Source organism: Phaethon aethereus (genome assembly GCF_964289735.1).
Source record: "Phaethon aethereus genome assembly, chromosome: 1".
Lineage (NCBI taxonomy): Eukaryota > Metazoa > Chordata > Aves > Phaethontiformes > Phaethontidae > Phaethon > Phaethon aethereus.
The window spans coordinates 156,382,033-156,397,138 of NC_138575.1; the positions used below are offsets into that span (position 1 = coordinate 156,382,033).

Consider the following 15,106-nt stretch of genomic DNA (forward strand, 5'->3'; position numbering starts at 1 on the left):
ACTATACTATTGCCATCTACCTTAATAAAAGGATGTGTGGGTCTACATATTAACCTCTAATAATTCTGCTGAGGCAACCACAGATAATTTTACTGGCAATTATAACAATGTATTTTATTACTCATACTCTGTATTTATAGAACTAAGGTTGACAAAAAGAGATAACAGATACAAATACAAAAGACGATTCTGTAGATTTCTGAAATGGACTTGACCTATCAAATCACACAGAATCACAGAATCACAGAATGGTTGATGTTGGAAGGGACCTCTAGAAGGCATCTTGTCCAACCCCTCAGCTCAAGCAGGGACACATAGAACCAGTTGCTCAGGACCATGTCCAGATGGGTTTTGAATATCTCCAAGGACACACAGGCAGGATTCACAGATTGACAAAGACAGTTCAAATAATAATCTGGCCTCAGTGCATCACTCCTAACAACAGAAACACTTACAGTTTATTGGAAATTGTAGGCAGATCATGGATGATCTCTTCGTATGGCTCTTCTTGAGATAAAGTAGAAACAGCTAAAGGGTCTTTCATTTTTTCCTCCCAAATGATTTCAGCCTTCAGAAGCATTTCCTCAATAAATTCAGAAGCTGCAACATCTAAAACATTGGAACATCAAGGTATCAGTCAAAGAAAACAGTGCAGAACATCTCCTTTCAGTTCAAATATCTAGATCAGATTAAGACTAAGATTAAAATTAAGCATCCAGCTAGATATAATGAAGAGAATTGCTCAGATATTGATCATAAAATAATACTTGAAATTACTGAGAAAACAAAGGCAAAGTAAATTGAGTATGGAATTAAGTTGTCATTTGCAAAACCTCAAAACCATTCTCACTGTGTAAACTGAAGTACTATTCAGTAATTCATAGGACTTCAGGAAAAGCAAAACAACTGTTTTCAACTCTGTATTTCAATGAAAACATGTACTGAAATCCTTCTCAAACCTTTTACATTTCTACTAACTTGATCTATAAGTCTTGCACATACAGAAGTCCTGAAATCTGTTGTGTCTGCAGACCAGAAATACAGTTAACTCAACTGTGTTAAATACAGGTTAGCTAGCTGTATCGTTAGATGATCTCAGCTTGGTCCATAGCCTTTTATACAAATACAAACTGGCATGTATCTAACCACAAACAACTTTTCTGAGGTTAAATGTCATGAAGTTCCTTGTGAGAGTATTTGTAGGTGGCATATTATTTGAAGCATAGCATACCCTAGTTTATTATGCAAAGGAAGTTTCTCCTCATAATCTGACAGAAAAATTCTATTTTCTACATTACTGGGTTTCTTCTTCATTTTATCCTAGATATAGTATGTTGAACAACTATAGGTTTCTTCTCACCAACACTGCTATCTAGCATTACTGCATTAACCCTGCTTGGATCACTGGGTTAGACCAGCTGGATGGTGAATTTGTTTTCAGTCAACAGCTATAGATTCCAGTTCATGCGGCTATGTACTATCATCAGCTGAGACAGAGAAAGAAACTCAATAATAAGTCACCAAGAAAGTTTACATGAAGCTACTACCAAGGCACTGAAGAACTTACAAGGAAGAAACATAACTAAAAATAAACAGGGAATGCAACAGGTGGAAAAATATGCTATCATTTGATATGACATCCTGCATGATCATGACTAGCAGTATATATATGAAGCAGCAATATATGAAAAAAACATATATACACATGCATATGTGTATATAATTCCACACACTATATAAACTATATGTATACACATATAAATATGTGTGCCTGGGAGTGTATAACTAAGAAAGCAAGAAGGAAAGAAAAGTGTCACAGTAACTAGTACATACATAAAATACATGTATTTTCACCTACCTGAAGGCTTTTCATTATTGCAGTTAAGAAGATTGGGGTTTGCCCAGTGCATCAAAAGCAGCTTCACAAGGTTGGTCTAAAATGGGCAAAACCAGAGCTGTTTAAAATGACAGGAGCAGCATACCCGTCATTTATTTTATTCATTCTTTCCTGCACTAGCTGAAATCATACAATAAACCACAGGCAACACCTCTAAAATACCGCCTTCTGCAGCTACTACACGCATTGATATAAATCACAAAAGGCAGAATAAAAGACAGTTCTCGTACAATTTCAGTGTATCCTCAGCATAACTCCACCCCCCAAAGTCTCCCTCCATCCTTACACGTGTTAAACAAATCCACATCAGTAAGCAAAAAAACTAACCCTCCATCACCACTTGTCATGACTTAGATCACAACTATTTCTTTATGCCGAACTCAACAACTCTGTAGCATCACTGCCAAAGGGGTCTGACTCACAGCCATCATGGAAGTAAATCTGTTCTCTGTCAGTAGTAGAAATTGGCACATTTATCTTATGTTTATCAAATCCATTTAACGTATTAGTAATGGTAGCAATTATAGTACCGTAGAGTAGGGTAAAGTATCATATAATGAAAACATCTAAAACGTATTTTCAATTCCTGCAAGAATGCTCCAAGCAACTGTTTTTAGTGAGCTCTTTTATTGCTGCACTGAAGTTTCCAGAGCTGTTTCTCCATCAAAAACTCTAGTAATGTTTACCCTGATAAATTGGTTGGTCAGAAAGGCGTAAGAAACTGCACAAGGAGCAAAAAATACCTTTAGAATTTGAAGATAGACCTCAAGAAATGAGAGAACTCTTTGTATTTTTTGATACATGCGAAAGCAAATAGAATTTATAATGTAAATGTAACAAACAGGGGAGACCAGGATGAGCATAGGGGAAAATAAGCTGTGCAGAAAAGAACAGATTCTTCAGAGCGGAAGGGAGCAACAAATAAATGAGACCTGAACTGGAAGGAAGGTAAGGGAAAGGATAGTAATATGGCATCAAAATGAGCAATAAATAAGTAAATGAATAAAGGTCAAAAAGGAAGGAAATCATTGCAATAAAAATAATAAAATTCAATATGGATTCAGTAGACAGGAGGCACCTTACTACAAAAGACCATCATAAGAAGGAATCAGTTAAATGCAAAAAAACCCCTGAAACTTATAATCACAGAAGAACAGGAAAATTTTGTTGCAAATTTCTATAGAACTAAAAAGATATTGCTCTCAGCTTTCTAATGCTGGATTTCCATTCTGACAGTAACAGCAGAAAATTCAGCAAACTGTGGAAGCAGGGAGGAAGCCATAACAGGTTTATTTCCAAATCCAATTAGCCCTGTTTTCAGCTGAGAACCCTCAACACATATATCTCTCTGTTTTTTCATTATGGAAAAATGGAGCATGCTCAGTCATTGAGTTGACTAAATCAGGAGCAGTTGCATAACCTCATTAACAGCCACTCTGAAAAGCGGTAGTGGTTCCATCAAAGGAGGGGGGGTTTAAATGCACTTTCAGTTTAGTAACAATATACAGCTTTTTTGGTTAACAAAGTTCTGGATTTATGCCACAAGAAGTCTCTTCCATGCTACAGTGTCAATGCTTCCTGCTGCCAAAGAAATAACTCCTGCTGGAAATCCTTGATGCACATCACCAAGACTAAGGTATTCAGGTCACTGCTGATTTCAATTACCTGCTTTTGGATACGCAAAACTGTCTGTGTTAGTTTTAACTTCATTCACTTATGTTTTAGAAGGAATATTTTAAAATCCAACTGCCAAATCTTCAGAACTGTGCCTAACAGTAGAAATATTTGTAATTACAGAAAATTATCACCATCCAAAGATATTTCAATTGCAGAGTTATAAATGAAGTAGATACAACTACGTTAAGAGAAACTGCAATATCTAATGAAATATTGTGGACCCTAGAAATAAAATGTCAATATGTATTTTGATTTTTATTTTCCAGTTTTTGTCTTTGCCAGTTCATACAAATGAAAAAGCCAGAAGCTTTTTCACCAAGTCAGAAACTGCTTGCCCTCATTTTCAAAGGCATTCATAGACCCTTCATGCTTTACCTATTCCCATTTATTCAGCATTCAAACTCCAGTTCCCACCTCACATCAGTCTGTGATACATTTTCAAATACCTATTTCTGTGATGCTTGCCAAACAGAAAAATGGGTAAGGTGCTGCCATTATTCCACCATTCAGGTGGATTGAAAAATGGTTCAGTAGCTGGACCCAGAGAGAGTGATCAGTGGCAAGAAGTCTAAGTGGAGGCCAGTAACTAGCAGTGTACCCCAGGGATCAGCACTGGGTCCAATCCTGTTCAATATCTTCATTAATGATCTGGATGATGGGGCAGAGTGCACCCTCAGCAAGTTTGCAGATGACACCAAACTGGCCAGAGTAGCTGCTACGCCAGAGGGTTGTGCTTCTATCCAGGGGGACCTTGATAGGCTGGAGAAATGGGCTGACAGGAACCTCATGAAGTTCAACAAGAAGTACAAGGTCTTGCATCTGGCAAGGAACATCCTCAGGCACCAGCACATGCTGGGGACCACCTAGTTGGAAAGGAGCTTTGCAGAAAAAGCCTGGAGGTTCTGGTAGACACCAAGTTAAACATGATCCAGCAATGTGCTTTGGTTGCAAAATTTAATGGTACTCTGAGATGCATTAGGAGGACTGTTGCCAGCAGGTAGAGAGACGAGATCCTTCCCCTCTACGCAATGTTGGTGAGGCCACACCTGGTGTACCATGTCCAGTTCTGGGCTCCTCAGTACAAAAGAGACAAGGATATACTGGAGAAAGTCCACTGGAGCACCTCACATACAAGGAAAGGCTGAGAGAGCTGGGACTCTTCAACCTGGAGAAGGCTCAAGGGAATCTCACCCATGTGTGTAAATACCTGAAGGGAGGGTGCAAAGAGGACAGAGGCAGGCTCTTTTCAGTGGTGCCTAGTGATGGACGAGAGGCAATGGGCACAAACTGAAACACAGGGTGTTCCAACTGAACATCAGGAAACAATTTTATACTGTGAGGGTGACCTAGCACTGGCACAGGTTGCCCAGTGAGGTTGTCCTTGGAGACATTAAAAAGCTGTCTAACATGGTCCTGGGCAGACCACCAGAGTTACACCAAAAGAGCTATGGGTTTTTTTCCAAAATAGCATAGGGGAAAAAAAAGCAGCCTGCCTACAGTGAACATGAGCTGTAGTCTTCAAAGGAAATATTAGAAGGAAATTAAATGCAATTCATACTAATGGGAGCAACACTTATGATCTAAGGAAGTAGAACAACATGCACAGATGAACAGAGAAAACACTGGCTGGACATGGGAGCGTTGGAGTTGAGCAATTCTTTAAACCTAATGGGACATGGAGTGTAACACTGAAAATAAAAAGTTGTAAGGGGGGAAAAAAGGCAGCATAAATAAATTTACTGCAATAAGCACATTATAAAGCCTTCAGATAGAATTTCCTCCTGCTCAAAAAAGGGCTAATGTTTACCACACATTAAATGTTAACTAAGAAAACCCAACGCTCAGTTTCATAAACCACAGTCTCAAGAGCACAGTGTTGGCCTGCTGACAGACTGTGAGGCCTGTTGCCACAGATAAGTGGCTGCAGTGACAGGGTAGGAAATAAGGGGCATGAAGGAGTGATAGAGATGGCTCAAGAATCTCCCTACACACTTGAGGCTGCAAAGGCAGCTCCAAATTGCTCTCAAGCCGTGTTAGTTTTACTGCTAGTGAATTAGCTGGGGAGCAGAATCAGTGCTGCTGAAAAGTGTCTTCCTCACCTGTATGGTCAGATATTTTCCTCTGAAGCAATGCACAGGACGTTAAACCTCAGCCAGCAACTGGAAGGGATAAGCTGCTGGCTCTGGTTGAGCTTTGAACTCTTGAGTTATTGTCCAAATCCCAGTGCCACTACCTCAGATCATTTATTCCCCTTTCTTTAGCATTGGAGAGATACCTGCTTAAGTTGTAAATTCAAAAAGCTGGAGATTTTATGCAAATGTCCTGATGTACTACTTTGCGCAACAAGGAATATGCATCATCCAATTTGCTTGCATCCCCAACAGTAAATTCCTTCAGTCCTTCACTTTTCTTCCCTGTCAAAACCAACATTTCTCTCCACACCTCTGTTTCCAAGTTGCACATTTCAGACCGTCCTTAGTGACCTGATTCACCATCCCTCTTTTTGTTCACACACTCCCATCATTTCTTATTCCTCCTGCACTTTTTTCTCTGTTTCCTGTATCTGAGACTCCCCAGCTCCTTACATGTATCTCCCCACCTTGTTTTCTTCCACCCTTTTATTGGTGCTCTTACCCCTTTTTTGGGACAATGCTATTTTTCTTATCCTTCTTGACATCCACTCCTCAATTCTCTTTGACTAAGGCCTTCCCACTCTCTTCCCGCAACTTCCTTCCACCTGCTGTGACTTCTCAGGTTTCCATTCCATTTTCTATAGATATGGTCCCCAGCATGCTTTCATCCACAGTGAGACAAAGCCATATAATAGGAAACTAGTGGATCAACAATCCACTTAGTTGGATCCACCAACTTAGATCAAAATCAGTATTATTTTGGACCATCGATCTCACAATAGTGTGTGAAACACAGTGAAATCTCCAAGTATTATTTTAATATCTAAGGTGCTTATTCACTAAACACAACAAAACCCTAGGCAGAACACTTATACCATTATTATCTGCAGTCTTCACTGATGGGTAAGATGGCCTACATCTGCACTCATAAGAACCAGTTTTCAATTGCTCATAAGGCTAAACTTTACTTCACTGGGTTGGAAAAGTGCATGTTTACCTCACTGTGTGGTTTTTGTTAGGCAGTTTTCTAGGATCTAGGATTGCTGCCTGTGAGTGTTTATGATTTTTTTATTTTTTTTTTATTTAGGAAGAAAAAGAAATCAACCAAAAATTAAGCATTTCTGGGAGTAGGATGTGAGAAAATACATTGATTGACGCTTGTGAGCTCCTATGTGTGTATGATTTGAAGACTTCATATTAGGCAGAAGATTAATTCTGTGGGCTGAGAATATTCCTATTGTTGTCTGTTTGGAAAACTGTCAAAACTTAGCCAAATTTCAAAAAATCATACCCACCAGATGCTTACAAGACAGTTTTTAGATTATAATGGATAATCCAAGAGCCTACCTTTGTTAGTATGGTCCACCGTAGCCCTAAATGTTAGTCTAACCAGTATCAGTGTCTTGGTTTAAATATCCACTTCGATGTTTAAAAGATTTACAATAAGAATATATAAATCAGGGAAGTAGTTTCAATTTTTATTATTACTATTATTATTATTGTCATTACTAAACTTCTGTAATAGAAGTGCTGTAACTTCATGCTGTATCATATATTCAGCAGATGGAATAAATCAGATCAGGTAAGTCATCGAGTAAGAAACTGCTTAGAGTAACACTGGAGAAATGTACTTAACTGGTGGAATGGGGTGATAATCAGCACTTCGCTAAGCATCAAGGACATTGAGAAGAAAAGTGCAGGTTAGGGACCTGTATTCACTTAAGCTACTGGGGAGTGAAACAAACAAAAGCAAATCCCAAGACAGAGACTTCCAACATTAGGGAGTAAGTTAATTATTTAACTATTGGTTACTGTGAATTGAGTTTTGAAGATCATATATTTGTTCTCCATTACATAATAATACACCTTAGAAGACTGAGTCTCCCTTAAAGCCAAACTCTCTCAAACCACTAAATAAGAGCAATATTGTTCAGAAGCTAAATAGCATTTTCTCTGCAATTGCAAATCTGATCCACAGTACTGCTCTAAACACAGGAAATGATGTCGGAAACTCATTACAGATCTCCCTTCTTAATACAATATATATGAGGAAGTTATTTTTTCTACTTGAGTGCAGAAAAAGGGGACCATAACCACCTGTGGTCAGCAAAGTGGAACAGATTAGAAAAAGTAGGTTGCGGGAATGAGACTAGCAGCAGGGTAGAAAGAGTGGAGGGGAAAAAATAGAACAGAGCACGGATAAAATGCTGGAGTTGGGAACTAACAGCATGAAATAAATGAAGTGAAAGGGAAGAAGAGAGATGTGGCAAGGAGCCAGGATGTAGGTAAAGACAGACTAAGCAGAAGAAGAAAATGCAAGAAGAAAGTGGCATGTGAGGAAAAAACACTGAGACCAAACAAGGGAGATTGGGACTGTGAGCAAGTGGGAAAAAGGGATAAGTGTGACAGAAGGGCAGGAAGTTTGGCATGAAGCCAAAGTAGAGAAAAGAGAAAACTTGGATGAGAACGAGGGAGAGGAGGAGGAGCAGAAGCTGGCTGTGCAAGGAAATTAGGAATGGGATAAGACGCATGTGGAAAAGACATGAAGCCAGGCAAATGACAGGATAATAAGGCAACAGAATAAAGACAAGAATGGAACAAACTGGAGGCAATGGGACAAACAACGTTACTTGTGGGAGGAATAAACCATAAAGACTGTGTCTGTTCATACACACAGCTTGGAATGGAAGCCAGGTTCCCCAAGTATCACCACCACCTTTCTGCAGTCAGCATGTTTAACCTATACAGCCTTTTAAACAAGTGAAGAAGGACAACCTAATACAGTTTTCAGCTATCTAAGCAAGTGACAAAGGTTACTTAAAAGTTTTTCTAGAGCTGAAGCAGTCTGGCTTAGCAGTCTTTACTTCAAGACTGATAACCTACATTTCTATTTTTCAATCCACCAGAAAATTAGACAGAAAAAAATAAAATAAATAGGGGAAAAATATGATGTGATCTTGTGATTAAAGATGTTTATAAGTTATGTTCCTACAGGTTATTTATCAATATTACAGAGAGGATCATAATTCTGGCAACTGTTAAAATTTGTGCCTGAACAGTCTTATTAGACTTCTTTTTCATATATGCGTCTCGTGTTTTTATATATATGTATATATTTATATGTATGTATATGAGAGAAAGTTACTATAGCTGGTATTTCAAGGTGAATGAAATTTATATTTATCACTGAGATCTTACAACAATCAAATAAATATATAGTGTAGTCTGTGCACATCTCAGCTTTAAAAACATACATGTAAACATCAAGAATTTTATAGTAATTTTGTAAATTGAGGTTGGCCCTAGTTTGTATATGAAGCTTAAACTTGTAAATCTATTTTCTTATCATTTGGTATTGCGTAAATCTAGCTTTTCTTGCCTTAGTGTTCTGTACCCACAATTAACATCTGAATCATTTATAGAAACCTGCTGAATATATTGAGTGAAAGAAAGATATCACAGATGGAAATCTCAAAGTGGTCTCTCTGCTTGAGGAAAATGAGTGTAATTTGATATGAAGGGAAATGCTGTTCCTCTACCTGAGTACAATCCTGCATGCCAAAGATGAACAAAAAGACTAAAGAAAAGAGGGTAAGATATGTCTGGATAAAACATTCTCTAGAGGATTTTCTGACCATAAATGAAAGATTCCAACTACTTGACAGGGAAAATATGTACTCCCTAATTGACTATACTTTATTCTTTTTTAAATACTCAACAAAGACCCTATTCTTTAGGCTCTTCTCATCAAAAATATTTGTGGAATGTGCAGAAGTCCAGAAACTGCATTCAAAGGAACTGCTATGGCAATGGCCAAACTTGAATTTGATTAAATATCATTTCCTACAATGAGTACAGACAGCTCTCTCCTTTTCATTGAAGCATATTCTAATGATCTGTGTAGATTTTTTTTTCTATTTTGGGGTCAACATACACACACTTAAAGACAAGAAAATGAAGCTACAGTACATAGTTGAGTCAAATGACTAATGTGTTTTGGTTATGATGAGCAAATTAGATCACATAGTAAGAAGGCATACTTTCTTAGACTCCAGCAAGAAGCACAGAGTCCTTTCTACGTCTGAAAAGAATGCTGTGTTTGGGTGAACCAACTAGACAGAGGGGTATACAATCATAGAATCATTAAGGTTGGAAAAGATCTTCGAGATCATCAAGTCCAACCATCAACCCAACACCACCATGCCCACTAAACCATGTCCTGAAGTGCCACGTCTACACGTTTTTTGAACACTTCTAGAGACGGTGACTCCACCATCTCCCTGGGCAGCCTGTTCCAATGTTTGACCACTCAGTAAAGAAATTTTTCCTAACATCTAGTCTAAACCTCCCCTGGTGCAACTTGAGGTCATTTCCTCTCATTCTATTGCTAGTTACTTGGGAGAAGAGACCAACACCCACACCACCACAACCCGCTTTCAGGTAGTTGTAGAGAGCGATAAGGTCTCCCCTCAGCCTCCTCTTCTCCAGTCTGAACAATCCCAGTTCCCTCAGCTGCTCCTCATAAGACTTGTGCTCCAGACCCCTCACCAACTTTGTTGCCCTTCTTTGGACACGCTCCAGCACCTCAATGTCCTTCTTGTAGTGAAGGGTCCAACACTGAACACAGGATTCGAGGTGCGGCCTCACCAGTGCCGAGTACAGGGGCACAATCACTTCCCTACTCCTGCTGGCCACACTGTTTCTGATACAGGCCAGGACGCTGTTGGCCTTCTTGGCCACCTGGGCACACTGCCGGCTCATGTTCAGATTTATGTTCATGTATGAACATCATGTTCATTGAATCATGTTCAGTATGATTCAGTCCAAGCAAACAAGCCAGACAAATGTGTATTAAGGGAGAATATACTTACAGAATGGTGATTTCACACACAAATTTTGAAAATTACACAGAGTGTATCTAATACGCCAAGAGACACAAGCTCAGCATTTGATTTCACTAAACAAATTTTATTTTTTGGGATATTTCCAATTTGTTAATGGGAAATACTTGTTAGTGCAGGAGTTACTTTTGGAGAGGTACAGCCAGAAGTTCAACAATTCTCTTATCTTTTCTTTTGGCATCATGAAACTGTTAAACCTCAAAGCCAGGGGCTAAATCTGCCTCACTAAGTAAGAGAGTGCAATGGAGTAAGCTTAAGTATCCCTTATAATCCATACTGCTTAACTGTTAGCTCTGTTGCTTGCTCTGCTTTGGGTCACTCCAACCAGCTCTCTACAAACAAGACTAATCTCCTTTAGAGGAAACTAGCTCTAAACAATATGAATGTGAGCCAGACTGTTGGCTGGCTTAATCTTAGCCTTCTTTTATTTAGCAATTTAACAGTTTAGACATAGGCAACATCCCCCAAGGATGAAATTTTGGGAGAGGTAGTGTTTAAGCTACTGGGGAGTGAGCTCCAACCTGCACGCCTCCGATAGCTGGTTTGAAAGGTGACATTTCTGTGATAAACAACAAAGAAACAGCTTGTGCCTGGGAATCGTGCCAAAGTACCCAAGGCAAACGTCAGAGCTGCAGCCTATTCCCATCACGGGGAGGGCGAGTGTGTGCTCTCCTGATCACAGCAGCCTGGAAGGTGTCCAGCGGGGACAGCACTACCAATGCCAGATTACTAGTCATTCACAAAGTGATTGCTGTGCTAAATTCAAATTAAGGGGCCAGCCTGAGAAATACAGCTCTCCCTTCTGCGGCTGGTATCAGTGCCAGCACGGGCAGCGCGGTACCCCAGTGACGATGTGTGCCCACTCCGGTGTGCACAGGGAGCAGCCACGTATATACCAGCACTCCCCATGCTGCATGTGAATGAGACAAGGGAGTTCAAACTGCCGTCAATAACAGTATTAAGAACGTGCATGTCCAAAGGGCCCTGTTAAATTTATGTAGGCAACCCTGGCATATTCTAATTTCTTGAGGCTTGTTTTGCTGCCATCATAATCTGGTTTTGAAGAGGTTTGTGCATGTCACTGATGCAGATTTGCATGTGTGTCGAAGAGGTTATTACATTCCATCATTTTATTAAGGTAAAATTATTAAGGTAAGCAACTCTGACCTTAATACCTCAATAATATCCATTTTTGGTATAATGTTAGAATCTCAATATGCATTAAAAATAAGAACTTGCTTTTAGCCCTAATAGTTATAAAGGGGAAAACTACAACAGTTGTAGAAACTCAGAATAACTTTGCTTTAAAATATGCCTATTTTTTAATGCTCTTACCATTATTTTTTAATGTTTGCAACTGGCAGTATTTCAGTCAATAGTCTGTTGCACTCATTGGAAACCTAATCTGTTACTTCAAAGCAGAGCTTCATCTTACAAACAGAGAGACTGACCTTCAGCCAGTAGCCTCAGTTGTCTTATTGTTTACTTAGTAGCCATATCCTGTACATGTCCCTCAAACTCACTAGCAATACCCTGTAATTGTATGCAAGAAAGGTATTCTACTCCAGATCGACACACTCTGGCACTAAGACAATTCATTTATCATTCACCCATGCTCTTTTTTGATATTTGGACTAATACCATTCTAGCAAATTTTAAATGGTAAATTTATCCATGAGATTGCTTTTCTTTACAAGTATATGTAAAGGCAGGTACACATAAATTTTTTTTTAACATCAGATAATACATACTGGCACTTAAAACTCTTAGTCTTTCCTTGTTTGGAAACAATGCCACAACCTACTGCTATGTTTTGTTTTTGATAAGATAGGTAGTGTTGTAAGCATTTAACTTTACTCCCTCTGTAGGATCCACTCTGTGCAGCTTTACACTGTCTAAGAGTAAGGCACCAACTCCATGCCCCCTTCATGATGACTGGGGAGACCCAGCACATCCAGCGGGCAGTTGACCCATCCCTTGGCCCTTTTGCCCTGCACTTTGGTTTGGATTCCTCCTGTAGCATTTTAAAACGTACAAGTTAGACCTCTCACATATGCTAGTTGCCCATGACCTCTATAATCAGGGAAGGTCAGACCTCTAAGTCATGATTCACCTGTTTTGAATGCACCTTGTAGATTTGTTTGAATTGCGCTCTAGAGGTGATGCTAGAGTTAGACATTAGACAAGACAAAGTTTTGGTTTTGTGCTTGTAGTTGGCTAAATTTAGTTGAGAAGAATCCCATACAAAATAAAACTGGTCTTGCCATTATTGAGATGTCTCTACAAGCCAGGTTTTGATCATAAGGTGTGGGTGTGATACCTTTCACATGCTTAGCTCACTCAGGGTAATGTATCTTTGCTCCAATAATTTGTCATATAATTTACTGTGGAAGTTGAAGCAATAAAGTTTTTGTAATCCACTTATGTTGTATATTAAATTACAACTTGAGATTTGTAACGAGAAGCTTGCAGCACCTTTAGTCTTTGAAAGTTTCCTCCTGTACAGATGCAAATTAAATTTTCTCACTATAAGTTTTAAACTTCAGTATTTATTTTTTTCCAGGTAAATTAGTACCATCTCTACTGTTGTTATGGTCTTACAAATAGCCAAATATGTGGGGTTTTTTCATTTTTTGTATCTCATATTTATTTTCATTTTTTGTATTTTGTGCATTTGCAAACATAAAGATGTATATATAGAGAGCTCAGGCCCTTCAACTGAGTCTGGATGTCACTCTAAAACAATGTAACAATTTCTTCATAAGAATATCACTACTCAAGTTTTTTCATAAGGTAATATGCAAAATGTATGTATGTACGGTCTATAACATAAAAGAGTTCAAAAAGTAAATGTGGCATTTGTATAAACAACCCAATTGAATTTTATTAAGGTAAGCAGCTTCTGCAAATGAAAAATATATCTGAATTACTAAGAATTTTGTAGCCATTTTTATAAACAGGGAAAATTATCAGTCCTTATGACTCATAGAATATAACATTAATTATATATTGGATGGGGTTTGGCTGCAGGTATTGCCACAGCAGTGCTAGTAAACTGCTAAAAAGCAAAGGTTTAGAAGGGGTTTTTTGAAATTTCTGGGAACAATCATTAAAGGATTTTTGCTTATTAGACAAGGTGCAAGACAAGAAAAGGCTATTTTTCTGTTCAGATACATTCCTGGAATGAAAGAAATCATTTCAAGAATTGAGAAGACCATCAGACTAAAACCAAATAGATTTTTTTACAGTCTTTTAGTAGAACATATGGATTTATCACTGTAGCAAGTTTTTCAAGTGTGACTTTTTGAAAAAACCTGCTAAAAATATGTGTTACCAAAGGGTGAAACTGTAAAGAATGGAGTCCAGAAATTATATTAATGACTTTCTCAGGGAATATTAATGTTTTTGGCTAAAAAATTATTTCCTCATAAATATATTTTAATTTAAATCATATCTTGATTAAGGTTATTCCCATTCTGCCATACTACTTTTTTTCCCAAATAGTAACAATGTCTATAATTAATTACTCAAAATGAAATATGATATGCACAGGAATTCATAGTAAGGCTAAAAGATGTTTCAAAATTATCACCATAAGAAGGGAAATTTTAAAAACTCCCCAGTGGCTTAGCTACTGGATGAAATATTTTCTCTGATCTCTAATAAATCCCTCTTATAAAGGAATTTAAATTATCTATTTGTTTCTTACAAACAGAATCCACATGGAAGCCGTATTTATCTCCTAAACAAGGATGGCAAATTACCTATAATGATAATAAGGTGTCTCCAAATTGTATTACTCATTAACATTACAAAGGGAAGATATTTGCTCTGTATTTTGTTAATGTTAGTGCGGAAGAGTACAATGTTACTTCATTCATCTTCTTCTATGTCTACCCATAGAACTTGCACAGTGACTAGCACAACTGGTCCCTGGCTTCTCACAGAAAACTCCTGGAATAGTAATAATCACTGCCATCATCATCTGGGACATAAAGGGAGACACAGTTCAAGAAAAGAGCCAGCAAAAAGCATCATCTCACAAAACAGCAATCTGAGCTCTTAGAGCACTTCAAAAGAAAAGACATCTTTTCCATTAGCCACTTTCAATTACAAATTTTACATGTACAGGTCTGTTTCAAAAAGACAAATACCTAATCTCATAACAAAAATTGTATTTCGAGTCATCATGGGTTAGTGTTGCAAACATACACGTTACACATATATAACCAAAGAAAAGTTCTTCCCCAGTCCTTTCAATTCAGTCCTTTCAAGTCCTTTTCAATAAAACTGGTGTTTAAGCTTCACCCTAGAAGAGACTTACAGCCATTGTATAACTACATTAACCCAGCACAAAGCCCGAATTTGGAAGCCATCCTGAAATGTAAGAAACAGTATCTCCAGCTCAAGATCACATCACTGCAATCGCCTTACTTCTGAATAAGAGCTTTCTCGCCCCACGGAAGCCTGAGCGCAGGCAGGGTGAGCGTGTGCCTGCC

The 15,106-nt window shown here is 38.3% G+C and overlaps 1 protein-coding gene across 1 annotated transcript in view; it reads right to left on the reverse strand.

The window, feature by feature from the left end:
- MYO16 (myosin XVI) overlaps nt 1–15,106 on the reverse strand; it is a gene marked incomplete at both ends in the record, with an annotated part of 338,331 nt that overhangs the window by 211,919 nt on the left and 111,306 nt on the right. The window contains 2 exon segments of the mRNA XM_082013934.1: nt 456–609; nt 1,859–1,934. Coding sequence (XP_081870060.1) covers nt 456–609; nt 1,859–1,934 — 230 coding nt within the window.